The sequence below is a fragment of the Phyllobates terribilis genome, unplaced genomic scaffold (genome assembly GCF_046119375.1).
Source record: "Phyllobates terribilis strain yellow unplaced genomic scaffold, ASM4611937v1 Scaffold_1__5_contigs__length_1240528914, whole genome shotgun sequence".
In the NCBI taxonomy this organism is placed as follows: Eukaryota; Metazoa; Chordata; class Amphibia; order Anura; family Dendrobatidae; genus Phyllobates; species Phyllobates terribilis.
In genome coordinates, this window is record NW_027362761.1 from 578,143,412 (window position 1) to 578,158,198 (window position 14,787).

The 14,787-nt window shown below is 40.4% G+C and overlaps 1 protein-coding gene across 5 annotated transcripts in view; it reads right to left on the bottom strand.

Moving 5' to 3' along the window:
• The window catches only part of PDZD2 (PDZ domain containing 2), a 265,174-nt gene that overhangs the window by 78,295 nt on the left and 172,092 nt on the right, over nucleotides 1-14,787 (bottom strand). For all 5 annotated transcript variants that reach the window (XM_073681359.1, XM_073681382.1, XM_073681375.1 and 2 more), the window contains 2 exons: nucleotides 12,559-12,691; nucleotides 9,475-9,636 (listed from right to left, as the gene is read on the bottom strand). In XM_073681359.1, the coding sequence (XP_073537460.1) occupies nucleotides 9,475-9,636; nucleotides 12,559-12,691 (295 nt within the window). The remainder of the gene's footprint in view (nucleotides 1-9,474; nucleotides 9,637-12,558; nucleotides 12,692-14,787) is intronic.

A 14,787-nucleotide genomic window follows, 5' to 3' on the forward strand; every position in this document is an offset into this window, starting at 1 on the left:
TGTATCCAGGAGATAGGGGAAGTGTAAATCCTTCCTTTATATCTTCATTTCAATTTGAAGCTCAGATTCAGAAAACTGCAACAAAAATTGCAAAAACTACCAAAAAAAAAAAAAAATACTAAGTGTGATTCTAGCCCTAAAAGGCTTTTCTGACACTTTACACCAGGGGCTAAATGCTCCAGCACCGGCGCCCTCACAGTTTTTATTTACATACCCTGAATTAATTTCCCATCATAAATCTGCTACAGTATGGAAGCTGCGACTTGTCAGGAATGTTGGATCCCAGTCCCCGTTACCACAGAGATACATAGAGTCAAAGTGAATGGGTAATAAGTAAATAGCTGGATGAGCCCTTCCGTCATCTCCCAATATTCCATTCACATTATTGTAACGACTTGCGGCCACTTCACCACTTCTCGGCACTAGTGGTCACGTCTCCACTTCTCAGCACTTTTTGCCACATCTCCACTTCTCAGCACTTTTTGCCACATCTCCACTTCTCGGCACTTTTTGCCACATCTCCACTTCTCAGCACTTTTTGCCACATCTCCACTTCTCGGCACTTGTGGTCACTTCTCCATTGGCAGTGGGAAATCATCATCTTAGCATTTGGGACCTCCACTCACTTCTATGGCAAACACAACTGTGAATGAAAAACCCCTTTAAAAACTTTTATTCCCATCATGTTAGAATAAGTTAAATTCCTGCAAACTACAAAAAAAAAAAAATCTACAAAAATCAATCTCCTCACCAACACTTTATATAGGATAAATATATGGAGTATCTAATAGAATAAAACGTGTCCCCCTCACTTCTGTCTGTTTAGATCAATATTCCTATAAAATGTCTAGACAGACACATTGAGGGCAATAGGGGACAAGTGAAATTCCTGTAGACATCTACACCTGCAAAGCAGCCAGGAAGGATGAAGAACTATGGATTTGGCACCGGCCCTCATCTACTTAAATGAATGGGACCATATTGTATTTTCCATTGGAAATTTGTACTATTTTTCGGCCAGGTGCTAACCTCCAGCGGCTGAGGCGACACTTCAAGAGCTAATTGCAAATACTCAATTCATGGGAAAGTCGATGGAACATCTGCTCCAGCCGAGCACTTTCCCATATCAGCTGAGCAGCAGAATTTGGCAGCTCTGTAATAAACTCTTATTAAGACCCCCAGACACTTGGGGCTACTCGCCTTTATCCGCCCTGCACATATGATCTCAATTTAATATTGCAGAACATTAGCAGTTCTGCTTGAGGAGGTTGTGACAGATTTCAGGACCCAGCAGGGGAGCAAAGAGACCTCTCTAATTGGCTGTGATCATACATATACATACGAATCAGCGGTGTCGGGGGGATTACAGGGCCCCCGTGGAGGGACATTTAAGTAACTAATGTCATGGATCTACTACTGAATGGGAAGAACATTTGCCAATAAATTTCAGGTTAAATTCCAAATTACGATCAGCCTGGAAATTCCATGACTACAGCATGAATGCATACATTGAAATCTACTCCGCAGATGTGGGATCAGTAAATCCTTCCCTGGCAAATATACGGAAAATGCAGCACAAGCTCCAAGTTCATAGTAAACTGGACGACCGACCCAAATTATGTGAAGGAAGTTGATAATATACTGAAGAAACCACAAAAATTTTGTTTATATATTTCATAATTTTTTTTTTTGTCATTTAAAGGGAAATTATGGTTTCAGCAAATAAAGGCCCTCTATTTATGATGAAAAAAGTTTGACAATTTCCTAATATACTTTCTGCATCAATTCCTCAAGGTTTTCACAATATTTGTTATTTAGTAGCAGTCTGGAACAGGGAGCACAAGTTCATGGATGATTACAAACAGTTCTTAGGGTATGGCCAAAATTCTGCCCACCACAATGGACATTTGCATGGTTCCAACATATAAGTTTCTGGGATTCAGTTTACAGCCGGTGAGATCAGAGGATATGATCAGAAATGATCAGACACGTGGCTTTAACAATCTCCAGGGGTTTCCTTTAGTGTTTGTATATTTCTAGGGTGGTTTTAACAATCTCCAGGGGTTTCCTTTAGTGTTTGTATATTTCTAGGGTGGTTTTAACAATCTCCAGGGGTTTCCTTTAGTGTTTGTATATTTCTAGGGTGGTTTTAACAATCTCCAGGGGTTTCCTTTAGTGTTTGTATATTTCTAGGGTGGTTTTAACAATCTCCAGGGGTTTCCTTTAGTGTTTGTATATTTCTAGGGTGGTTTTAACAATCTCCAGGGGTTTCCTTTAGTGTTTGTATACTTATAGGCTTCATGAATACAAGCGTTCTGTACATAAATATAAGCATTTCTTACTTGATAGCAAAAAAGGTCTACGAAAATCTCATCCGCATATACAGTTATATGAAAAAGTTTGGGCACCCCTATTAATCTTAAGCTTAATGTTTTATAAAAATTGGTGTTTTTGCAACAGCTATTTCAGATTGATATATGTAATAACTGTTGGACACAGTAATGTTTCTGCCTTGAAATGAGGTTTATTGTACTAACAGAAAATGTGCAATCTGCATTCAAACAAAATTTGACAGGTGCATAAGTATGGGCACCCTTATCATTTTCTTGTTTTAAATACTCCTACCTACTTTTTACTGATGTACTACAGCACTTTTTTTGGTTTTGTAACCTCATTGAGCTTTGAACTTCATAGCCAGGTGTATGCAATCATGAGAAAAGCTACTTAAAGTGGCCACTTGCAAGTTGTTCTCCTGTTTGAATCTCCTCTAAAGAGTGGCATCATGGGCTCCTCAAAACAACTGTCAAATGATCTGAAAACAAAGATTATTCAACCTAGTTGTTTAGGGGAAGGATACAAAAAGCTGTTTCAGCGATTTAACCTGTCAGTTTCCACTGTGAGGAACATAGTAAGGAAATGGAAGAACACAGGGACAGTTCTTGTTAAGGCCAGAAGTGGCAGGCCAAGAAAAACATCAGAAAGGCGGAGAAGAAGAATGGTGAGATCAGTCAAGGACAATCCTCAGACCACCTCCAGAGAGCTGCAGCATCAACTTGCTGCAGATGGTGTCACTGTGCATCGGTCAACTATACAACGCACTTTGCACAATGAGAAGCTGTATGGGAGAGTGATGCAAAAGAAGCCGTTTCTGCAAGCACGCCACAAACAGAGTCGGCTGAGGTATGCAAAAGCACATTTGAAGAAGCCAATTTCTTTTTGGAAGAAGGTCCTGTGGACTGATGAAACCAAGATTGAGTTGTTTGGTCATACAAAAAGTCGTTATGCATGGCGGCAAAAAAACACAGCATTCCAAGAAAAACACTTGCTACCCACAGTAAATTTGGTGGAGGTTCCATCATGCTTTGGGGCTGTGTGGCCAATGCCGGCACCGGGAATCTTGTTAAAGTTGAGGGACGCATGGATTCCACTCAGTATCAGCAGATTCTTGACAATAATGTTCAAGAATCAGTGATAAAGTTGAAGTTAAGCAGGGGATGGATCTTTCAGCAAGACAATGATCCAAAACACCGCTCCAAATCTACTCAGGCATTCATGCAGAGGAACAATTACAATGTTCTGGAATGGCCATCCCAGTCCCCAGACCTGAATATCATTGAACATCTGTGGGATCATTTGAAGAGGGCTGTCCATGCTCGGCGACCATCAAACTTAACTGAACTGGAATTGTTTTGTAAAGAGGAATGGTCAAAAATACCTTCATCCAGGATCCAGGAACTCATTAAAAGCTACAGGAAGCGACTAGAGGCTGTTATTTTTGCAAAAGGAGGATCTACTAAATATTAATGTCACTTTTCTGGTGAGGTGCCCATACTTATGCACCTGTCAAATTTTGTTTGAATGCAGATTGCACACTTTCTGTTAGTACAATAAACCTCATTTCAAGGCAGAAACATTACTGTGTCCAACAGTTATTACATATATCAAACTGAAATAGCTGTTGCAAAAACACCAATTTTTATAAAACATTAAGCTTAAGATTAATAGGGGTGCCCAAACTTTTTCATATAACTAACAGGAAAAAAAAAAGAAACAAGACAAAAATCGGGATAGGCTCATTCTTGAGCAGTACTGTACTCTATGCCTAGTAAATACATATGAATCCGTATTTCTAATAAATACATAAAACCGAAAAAACTGAATACAATAAAGGCAAATCCTCATCTTCTGTCCCGCACAATATGTAGGTTAATGTGCTCACCCTGGCCCCGTGACAGTGTTTTAATAAGTCATGCCATCAATTATACATGTAAATGAAGTCTGCCAAACATTCCCCATAAATAATGCCGCCACTTCTGTTTTATTCATTCATTCACTTTTACATTAGAAAATGCTCAACAAGAAAATCTATCACGCAAAATCTGATAAAGAAGACCACAATGCACCATTTATAAGTGGGCAATTTTACTCAATATAATTGATGTATAGATACCAGCAGTTTAAAGGATACTAGACTAAGAAACACAGTATGTGCAGCAGGTTATTGCAGCTGCTTCTCCATAGTAACAGACTACAAACTACCCTGTGTAGTCTGATCCTACTTTTTTTTCTAACTGGCTCCTATGCACTCTATAGGCACCTGTGGTCAGGGCAGGCCTGAATTTACACATAAACAAATAAAGCAGCAAAAACCTCAGGCTTTTTTTTCTCCTAATGGTCACATGTACAGTATCTTGTCTGTTGACTCCTCTTTTTACTAGCCTATATCCCTATGACAGACCTGCATTCTCTGACATGTGAAGCTGCAGGTTTTGTGCTCAGTGGGTGTTCCTTGTCAAGCTTTTCTCTCTTCTCCTTCTATGTTCTAGTCTAAACATCTCGGTCTCCTCTCACACCCGTTCCTCAGCCTGACATGGTTATGCAAGCTATGGGTTCTGCTCTGACACCTCCTTAAAGGGGTTGTCTCACAATCAAAACTCCACCTGATAGTTATGTTGCTGATAGTTAATAGTCCCGTCACTAGGAACTCTACCGATTACAAGATTGAAGTCCTCTATTTGAACCAAACATTGGTCAGGCACGCATACTGCCTCCTTATTCTAAGTGTGAGAGACTGGTGAAAATTTAACAGTCTATGGGAGAGACGCCTACCTCCATTAGTCCTGTTGACTCAGAATAGAGCGGCAATGCACAAACTGGATGAGAGACTTCCTCCCCTCGCTCTTGTGATCGGTGTGGGTCCTCTGAGACTTGCCTCCTCTGACATGTGAAGCTGCAAGTTTTGATCTCAGTGGGTGTTCCTCGTTAAGCTGTTCTCTCTTCCCCTTCTATGTTCTAGACTAAGTGCATTGGGCTCCTCTCATACATTGCTGTGTGGTAATGTAGAATTGACCTGACCATCAACCAAAAAAAAAAGCTGAATCAGACTTCACAGGGTAGTCTGTTACCATGGACCAGCAACTGCATCAACCTGCTGCACATAGGTCTGCATCTGAGCTGTAGACACAAAACGGTAGACTTTTTTTTGTTCCAAAAACTAATTACAAAGGAATACAAAAGTGGTTATAAAGGTCTCCATGTTTTCCTTTTTTTTTTTTTTTTTTTTTTATTTCTTAACCCTTTGTTTCTAGTTTTGTTTCTTTTTTTAATGTCCCATAAAGAGCAGTAAAGTATTCCCCAAACAGTCATCTGGGTAAGGGTTATTCTTCATAGATAAAGAGCTGTACTATATATGATTAACAAATGAAAACAGACATAATTCCCGGCCTTAAATGATTACAGCCAGACAGGCATTTTTCAGCTCAGCTCCATTTTCAAGGACGAGCAGTCTAAACATTCTCAATGGAACAGAACGTAAAGAGCTTAAATACCATACATCAAATAAAAAATGTATTTCAGGGAATTAGTGTTCTACTCTTATTACAATAAAACATTACAAATATTCTACTGATCTCCATCTTTCTACCCATTCATTCATTTTATACCCCATCTGGAACTGTTCACAAACATATATATACCACCCTGTAACACATAAGAAAAGCAACCAGAACAGAAGGTATTAAACAAATTACAACTAAAAAGTACAAAAAAAATAATTATATATATTATCTCTCAACTAGATTCCAAGTAGGCGTTCAATCCCCCCAAAAAATTAATTCTTATAAATTATGAGCAGATTACTAAAAACTGTCTAATTTTAGATTGTCTGATAAAAGTTTAGACTGTCTTAGTGAGCCAAATATCTGCTCGTGAAGAATGATAAATTGGGAGAATCTTCACCGTCTACTATAAGACTTGGCTTAATCTGTGGCAGAATTCTGGCTCACGTTGTTGCACCCCTTCCCAATGAAACCGCACCCTGGTGTCAGCTGACGAACGATAAGTGTCTAAAACTTATAATAAATGCACCACAAGACACAATAGTCAGGGTTTTTTTTGCCGCATTTAGCTTAGGAAATCTCCCCAGTATGTATAAGAAAAGTGAGCAAAAACTTTAATTTTACTACACACACTTTTTATTTTTATACATATTGACCCCGTGCACACGTACAGATTTTCCATCATGCACTTTCTGTAGTTTGTGGCAAAAATGAATCAAAATCTGCAGATTGATATATTGGAAAGGGTGAAATCTGTTTTAAAAATCTGCAACATTAATTGATAGACTGCCGATTTCAGCGGTATGCGGATGAGATTTAAAAATAGTAAACAAAGTATTCATTTGCATCCCAGAAATAGTACATGTGAAAATAGGAAACTTTGTAATACATTCATCGCGAAAGTGCTGGCACCCTTGAAATTGCTCCAGAAAATTATTCAATTCCACACGTTTTGGAACAACACCAAAGATAAAAAAAAAACAGGGAAAAAAAGGAAAATTGGACGTAATTTCAAGCAAAAAACCCAAAAAATGGTTCGGACAAAATTGTTGGCACCCTCAATTTAATATTTGGTTGCACCCTTTGGAATTAATAACTGCAATCAATCGCTTCCAATAACCATCAACAAGCTTCTTACACCCCTCAGCTGGAATTTCGAAGTCTTCTCCCGACAGCAATTTTAAGATCTTTCCACAGATGATCAATGGGATTTAGATCCGGACTCACTGCTGCCACTTCAGAACTCTCGAGCACTTTGATTCTATCCATTTCTGGGGGCTTCTTGAAGGATGTTTGGGATTATTTTCTCACTGGAAGATCCATGACCTAGGATGCAAACCCAGCTTTCTGACACTGGGCACTACATTGTGACCCAAAATCCTTTGGTAATCCAGATTTCATGATTCCTTGCACACAGTCAAGGCACCCAGTGATAGAGGCAGCAAAGCAACCTCAAAAACATCTTTGAAACACCACCATATTTGACTGTAGGTATTGTGTTCTTTTCTTTGTAGGCCTAATTCAGTTTCCGGTAAACAGTAGAATGATGTGCTTTACCAAAAAGCTCTATCTTGGTTTCATCTGTCCACAAGACGCTTTCCCAGAAGGATTTTGGCAAACTGCAGTCTAGCTTTTTTCATGTCTCTGTGTCAGCAGTGGGGGCTTCCTGTGTCTCCTGCTATAGCGATTCATTTCATTCAAATGTCGACGGATAGTTTGTGCTGACACCAATGCACCCTGAGCATGCAGGGAAGCTTGAATTTCTTTGGAAATGATTGGGGCTGCTTATCCACAATCCGGACTATCCGGTGTTGCAATCTTTGATCAATTTTTCTCTGATGTCCACATCCAGGGAGATTAGCTACAGTGCCATGGGTTGTTCTTTGTATTCTCCATGCTTAGTGTGGCACACACAGACACACAATGCAAAGATTGAGTCAACTTCTCCCCTTTTTATCTGGTTTCATGTGTGCTTTCATATTGCCCACACCTGTTACTTGCCACAGGTGAGGTTGAACGAGCATCACATGCTTGAAACAAAGTTGTTTACCCACATTTTTGGAAACGTGCCAAAATTTAGTCTGGCCCATTTTTGGATTTTTGTGTAAAATTTTGTCCAACTATCCTTTTTTTCTCTGTTTTTTTGTGTTTTTCCAATACACAAAAAGTAAATTAACATGTGTATAACAAAACCTGTATAATTGCAATAATTTTCTGTGAGAAATACTTCATTTTCTGGAACAATTTCAAGGGTGCCATGACTGTATATCTTATCAGAGAATAATGCTTCTTTTTCCTCATTGACTGATCTTTCATTGGCAATTCATGGGTAAACTCTGTATTCAGTGAAGACATTACCAAGATCGGAAATGACAGTTGGTGCTTTTAAAATTCTATGGAAAGGGAAGAAGGAGGAAGAGTCAAAAGCAGAGACAGACATTCTGCTGCAAGTTCTCCTGAAATGACAGTTACACTTTAAAGTCCGTTCACTGAATACAGATTTTACCCATCAATTGAGATGAACGATCAGTCCAGGAGGAGAAAGAAGCAGATTTCTCTGATAAGATATTTTACACAATTTCTTATTTTCACATGAACTTTTGAATATTTAATTGACGGTTACTATTAAAGATGTAAAATCTCACCCACTTCGCAGCTATGGAAAATCCACACCGTATCCATCCTGTGTGAACATACCCTTTAACTGTACTTTTCTATACAACTTTTTTTTTCTTTTTTTTTTTACTATGAACCAGAAATTAATTCTAGAAAAAAAAAAATCTTCTCCTTCACAGTAAAGTAAATATTCTTTTATTGCTCCAATGCACCTACAATAGAAAAAAAAATTACGAAGCTCTAGAAATAATCTTCATTCTTTTCCTGTGGCTACATTTCTAGTGCACATCTGTGTTTCCACGGTTACAGACTACAAACGGAACCTGTGTAGTCTGATCCTGTAAGTCAGATTCCGTTTCATTTGTCCTCCACTTCTACTTACCTGCGGTAGGTTCCTAAGAAGTATAGAGCAGATGGAAGGGAGCATAAAAGCAGGAACAGTCTACAGGGGGTTTGTTTGTAACTTCTCTGTGACTACAGTGATACATAGATTTGCATAGGAGCTGTATACCCAAAACGATAATAATGGTAAATTTTAATAAATTTCCAAAGCTGCTTCAGTTTTCATTTTAGATGCATTAGAGCAATAAAAGGGGTAAGAGAAAAGTATAGCACATCTTATGGGTATACAAAAATGTATTTTTTTTATAGACATTATCTTGGCTTGTTGCTGCCAGAACCAAGGCCATAGGCCCCGATTGGTGAATGGGAACAAATACGCCCTTAGTCCAACCCGATCCTTCTAGTTCTCACTATCCCATGTTTAATAATATCAAAAGTGACCGAAAAATCGCATTACTTGCATACAGAATATCACACAAATGTAATTGATCGTAACCTTCAGTAATGGCTGCGGATCTCAGCGATGCAATCCTAAGCTGACAGCTTTAATTACCATAATGGAGCTCCGTAAGTTATTGCCTGCCTCGTTATAATGACCTCATATATTATTTCCTCCTGTTCTTACAGCACAGGAAAGTCTGGAGGATTACAAAACAATGGATGTCAGTGAGGTACTCACAGCTGCCGGCTCGACTGCGGGCACCCCGCATCCCTTCTCGCCGTCCTCGTCTGGGTGCACATTCTCCTTATTATCAGTGTGCGCGTCTTCAGCAGCGCAAGCGCTCATTAGGTCGGGCAGGCTGGTGGAGGGGTATTTGCAAAAATCGACATCTGTGCCGTCCTTAAAATGAAATAAAGGAGGGTTAGGCCGAGAAAGAAAAAAAAATAATATATGCATAAATTATTATTATTTTTTTAATACACAACAGTCGTGCTTTCTGGCTGTTGTAACCTGATGTTCAAGTTGACCACAAGTGTGCAGGGGGTCCTGCTACTGGGAAATATTCCAATCAGATGTCATGAGGGGGAACAGAAATTGCTCACTTTCCTACATAGGACTGATGGATTTTACGATGCACATGGACTTTTCCACACCATTTGCTTGTGACTGTGCCTGGGGCTGCGCAGGACCGCGCCTGGGGCTGCGCAGGACCGCGCCTGGGGCTGGGCAGGACCGCGCCTGGGTCAGTAGTCAGACCCCCGACTGATCAGATATTGATTTAAGGACGGGCCTTAAAGGGGTAGGCAAGCCAATAATTAATAAAATAGGAAAAGTAGTAATACTCACCTTACTAATATCCTGCTGTTCTGGTTCTGTTGTTTCCCACTAATCTCTGAATTTTCTGCTTCACAGATGAAATCCCGAAAGGGATATGTAACCGCTGCAGTCAATCATTGGCCACAGCATGTTATATTTGAATAAGGTTTAGATGACGCACTAGGAACATTGGCAATGTTTGGGTAAATTATAAATGTCCCGTGACATTTGCTGATCATAAGAAATCATATCCCCCTTGCCCATTTCTTGGAGGAATACCATGAAAGTTTTCATCTTGGACAAAAACCCTTAAAGAATGCAATAAAACATGGCTACTTTTCCCCTAAACAGCACCACACCTGTCTTCAGGTTGTATGTGATATTGAAGGTTAGGCTTATTTAATTCAATCAATCGACTTGAGGTGCAGTACCAGGCACCACCCATGGACAGGGGTGGCGCTGTTTATAGACGAAAGCAGCCATGATTTTCTAATGCAAGGTAACATCGCGCATTTACCAGCAGTCCTAGATTATGATTTGACTGACAAACTCTGCTCTGCTACATCGGATCGGAATGAGTTAAACGTGCGATATGACCATCCCTGAGAGAGAGTATAGGACTACTCCCTGCAGATATTCGGATACAGATATGACAATAGCATCTGTCTGTCAGGACATCCGGATGTCTCATCAGTGAACTGTACAGAAACTAAGGTCATTAAGTAATTACCACACCTAATCCCTGCGCCTCCACCATCAGCGGAGTGACGTCTTGTAGGCATCTTATTCTCTCTCTGCCCGGTTCTGATTCCCAGCAGATGACACTTCATTCTAGGACCTCATAGCACTGGATACAGTATAACTACGGCCGAATACAAGTGAACAAGACTGGGCCACAGCCCCCCGCATGGTGGGTGGTCAGGGAGCCGCTGCGCAGGGTAAACTAAGCAGAGTGGGGGTTGCACCATTAAAATAATCAAGGAAATAGCACCTATAAAAATTATAGAAGCAGTATATATTTTATTGCCATAATTTCGCTTTTGGTGCACCCTTGGTGTGGCCAAGAGCTTGGTGCACCTTAAAGCCCCCCTCAAATTGCATACAGAGCAGTTCTCCTGACTTTGACTGACTGCCCTTGAAAGGGGGACTCGCCCCCGTAGTGTGTGCGCACTACTGACTCCTTCATAGTCAGTGTGCAATTGCAACGCCACAGTTAGGGTTCAGGCAGAACTCACTCTGGACAAGCAAGCGATGTCAATCAGAGTCAGGAGAACTGCTCCATACGCAGAGTGAGGGGGCAAAAAATTGTGCACCGAGCTCTTGGCTACACCAAGAGTGCACCAAAGCCCACACATTTGCATATGGAATAAAACAAGTTTTAACAGTACTTTTGGCAATATATTATTGGGACTGAGTCTCCTATTATAACTGTTTAAATTTTCATTTTGGGATGACAGACTCTTTAAACCCTTCGATATACTTACCAGACCAAAGCATAACTTAAGTGTTCCTGTCATTTCAGAATAAGCTGCTGTGTGTGTACATGAATATTAACCCTCTTTCCTCTATGCAGGCTCTGATTTTAAGTTGACTCTGAGCTAGTGGGTCCAGACTTGGTGCCATGATGCCATATACAGTACATAAAGACATGAGGGATTCCTGTTCTCCCGTCTATATGTAGCATATGTTCTGAAGCAACGTGGGGGACATTATGCAGAAATATTGAGTAGTCTAGCTGGGAATCCTGCTCTGGATGAGATAAACACTAAAAAGCAGCAGCATTAAAAAACATTATACAGCAGTACTAAGTAGTGTAGCTGGGAATCCAGCTCTGGGTGAGAAACACTAGAAAGCAGCAGCATAATGGACATTATACAGCAGCACTAAGCAGTGCAGCTGGGAATCCAGCTCTGGGGAGATAAACACTAGACAGTAGCATTGAGGACAATATATAGTAGTACTGAACAAAGTAGCTGTGAATTCAGCTCTGGGGAGAGACAAAACACTTCCTAGATAGCAACAGCCTGGAGAATATCAAACAAGAAAAACTGAGCAGTGTAGCTATGAATCCCACTCTGGGATGAGAAAACACACTTAATAGCACCAGTATGTGTGACTCTCTACCTCTCTCTCTATGTTGCCACCTCCTTTACTGTGTCCAAAGACTTCAAATAAGAAAGCTGTAATCTGATCTATGAATTAACTTCAAATCCATCTTGTTATAACCAAGCTGGATTTTAGCAATTTTTCAGACTGAATGGGGAGTTCAGGAGGCAAGAAGGGGCTCATAAGTGGAGAAAGCAGCAAATTCTGCTAATAAAACATACTACAGAGTTTCATACACTAATGGTTTTTGCAATGTTTGCTGAAATGACCATTACAGATCCTGGGCCCCAGTGCAATCTGTATCTGGGCCCAACCCAAAATCACACGCCATTTTTGGTACTGATGCTTGCTGACCATATGACACAAGAATAAATCGCAGTGAGTACATTTAACACTTACCCGGCTGGCAACAACAAGCTGCACCACTCCAACTGCGCTCCGCAGAATAACCACAGCTTCTTGATGTGACAGTCCCACCAGTGACTGGCCGTTAATCATCAGTAATTCATCACCAGCTTTTAATCTGCCGTCCCTGAAAAACAGAGCAATGTGATCTATGTAACAGAATGAGTTTAATATGATTGATTCATTTCTGCAGCGCAGCACTTAAAGAGTAATCCCATCTCATATCACTAAGATCCTGTCATCATCTTATCGGTGGGGGCCAGTCCGGCTGATCCTGAAAATCAAGGACCCACAGGACCCTCTGTGCAGGGAACTGCAGCAAAACATCACTCAATGTAAATGTGGCAATACTGCAGTTGACTGCACAGCCAGGGGAGGGAGCCCCATTCTGCCTCGGAGGGGGTCCTGAAGCAGAGATAGCTCCCCAATCAGTAAGTGATGGCAAACCATAACAATAAGCCATCACTTTAAGACATGGAAATATTCATTTATCTTCTTGTAACTAAATGTACTGACAAATGCACAGGAAGTTATACAGTGGTGTGAAAAAGTGTTTGCCCCCTTCGTGATTTCTTATTCTTTTGCATGTTTGTCACACTTAAATGTTTCAGATCACAAAACAAATTTAAATATTAGACAAAGGTAACACAAGTAATCACAAAATGCAGTTTTTAAATGAAGGTCTTTATTATTAAGGGAAAAAGAAATTCAAACCTACAGGGCCCTGTGTGAAAAAGTGATTGTCCCCCTTAAAACATAAATTAACTGTGGTTTATCACATCTTTGGGAAGCAGAGTTCAATTTCCCCAGCCACACACAGGCCTGATTACTGCCACACCTGTTCTCAATCAAGAAATCACTTAAAAGTGCACCTGTCAGCAGGATTGTGCTCAGTAAACCACATACACTGTCAGGTGGGCAAAATTACACGGATTAAAATGATATCTTGGTTGATGAAATCAGTCCTGTGGTTCTTGTGTAATCTTTACTTTCAGTTTGGAGAGGATATGCCCATGCTCGGGGCGGCCTATGGGGGTGCTCTATCTGGTGCTCTGCTTACATATTCATCTGTATGTTCTTATGACAGCTCACGACCTACCTCCTATTTTACATAATGCATCTAGTAGTGCGGGGCTAGGTAAAATAGGAGGCAGGTCAGTGACGGTACAGTGAGCTGTCATAAGAGCATACAGATGAATATGTAAGCACCAGATAGTGCGCCCCCCACAGGCTACCCTGGAACACGAGCATATCATTATCTCCAAACTGAAAGTAAAGATTACACAAGAACCACTGTACGGATTTCATCAACCAAGGTATCATTTTAATCAGTGTAATGTCACCCACCTGACAGTGTATGTAGATTACTGAGCACAATCCTGCTGACAGATGCGCTTTAAATAGGACCTAACTGACAAAGTGAAGTAGAACAAAATAAATCAGGAAGGGGGCAAACAGTTTTTCACACCACTGTATATGTGATATCAGAGACCTATCTTCCCTGGTACACAGACTTGTTTTCAGCCCCTTCCCCCTATACAGTCAACAAAAATTAAAACAAATGTAGTAAAAATGTGCAACTTTAGGAAAAAACATCATAAAAAAACTTCAACAACTCAGCAGTTGGTAGTTAAGGAGCTCAAATGTCCTTGCACAAGGACCCTCTACTGTTACGTTTCAGTCAGATTTGCTGCTGTGATTTCAGAAGTTGGTTTCTATTAGGAAAGTTCCTATGACATCACAAATAAGCTTCGGTCTGGTAAGCTGTTGTGATGTCACCAATAGTTTACCTGGCTGTAGCCTACTTGTGATGTCACAGTAGTTTACTACTGGACTTAAAACAAAATAGTGATGTCACCCTAACAGAAATCTACTTGTGAAGGCACAGCAGCATACCATAATGAAAAAATACTGTGATGTCACCACAGCTTATATGAGTGAACAACAGTTGTAATATCACTCATTCCACTTGTGAGGTCACTATATCCTACCAGACTGAAACCCACTTGTGATGTCACAATAGATAGTCTGACTATTGCCCTCTAGTGATGTCACAACAAGTACCTGATAGAAACACAGTTGTGATGTCTCAGCAGCTTAAAACCCAGTTGTGATGTCACATATAGCTTACCTGACTGAAATCTACTTGTGATGTCACAACTGTGTTCAAAGGTATTGTGACATCACAACTAGGCTTCTGCCAGGTAATTGTGGGGACCTCAC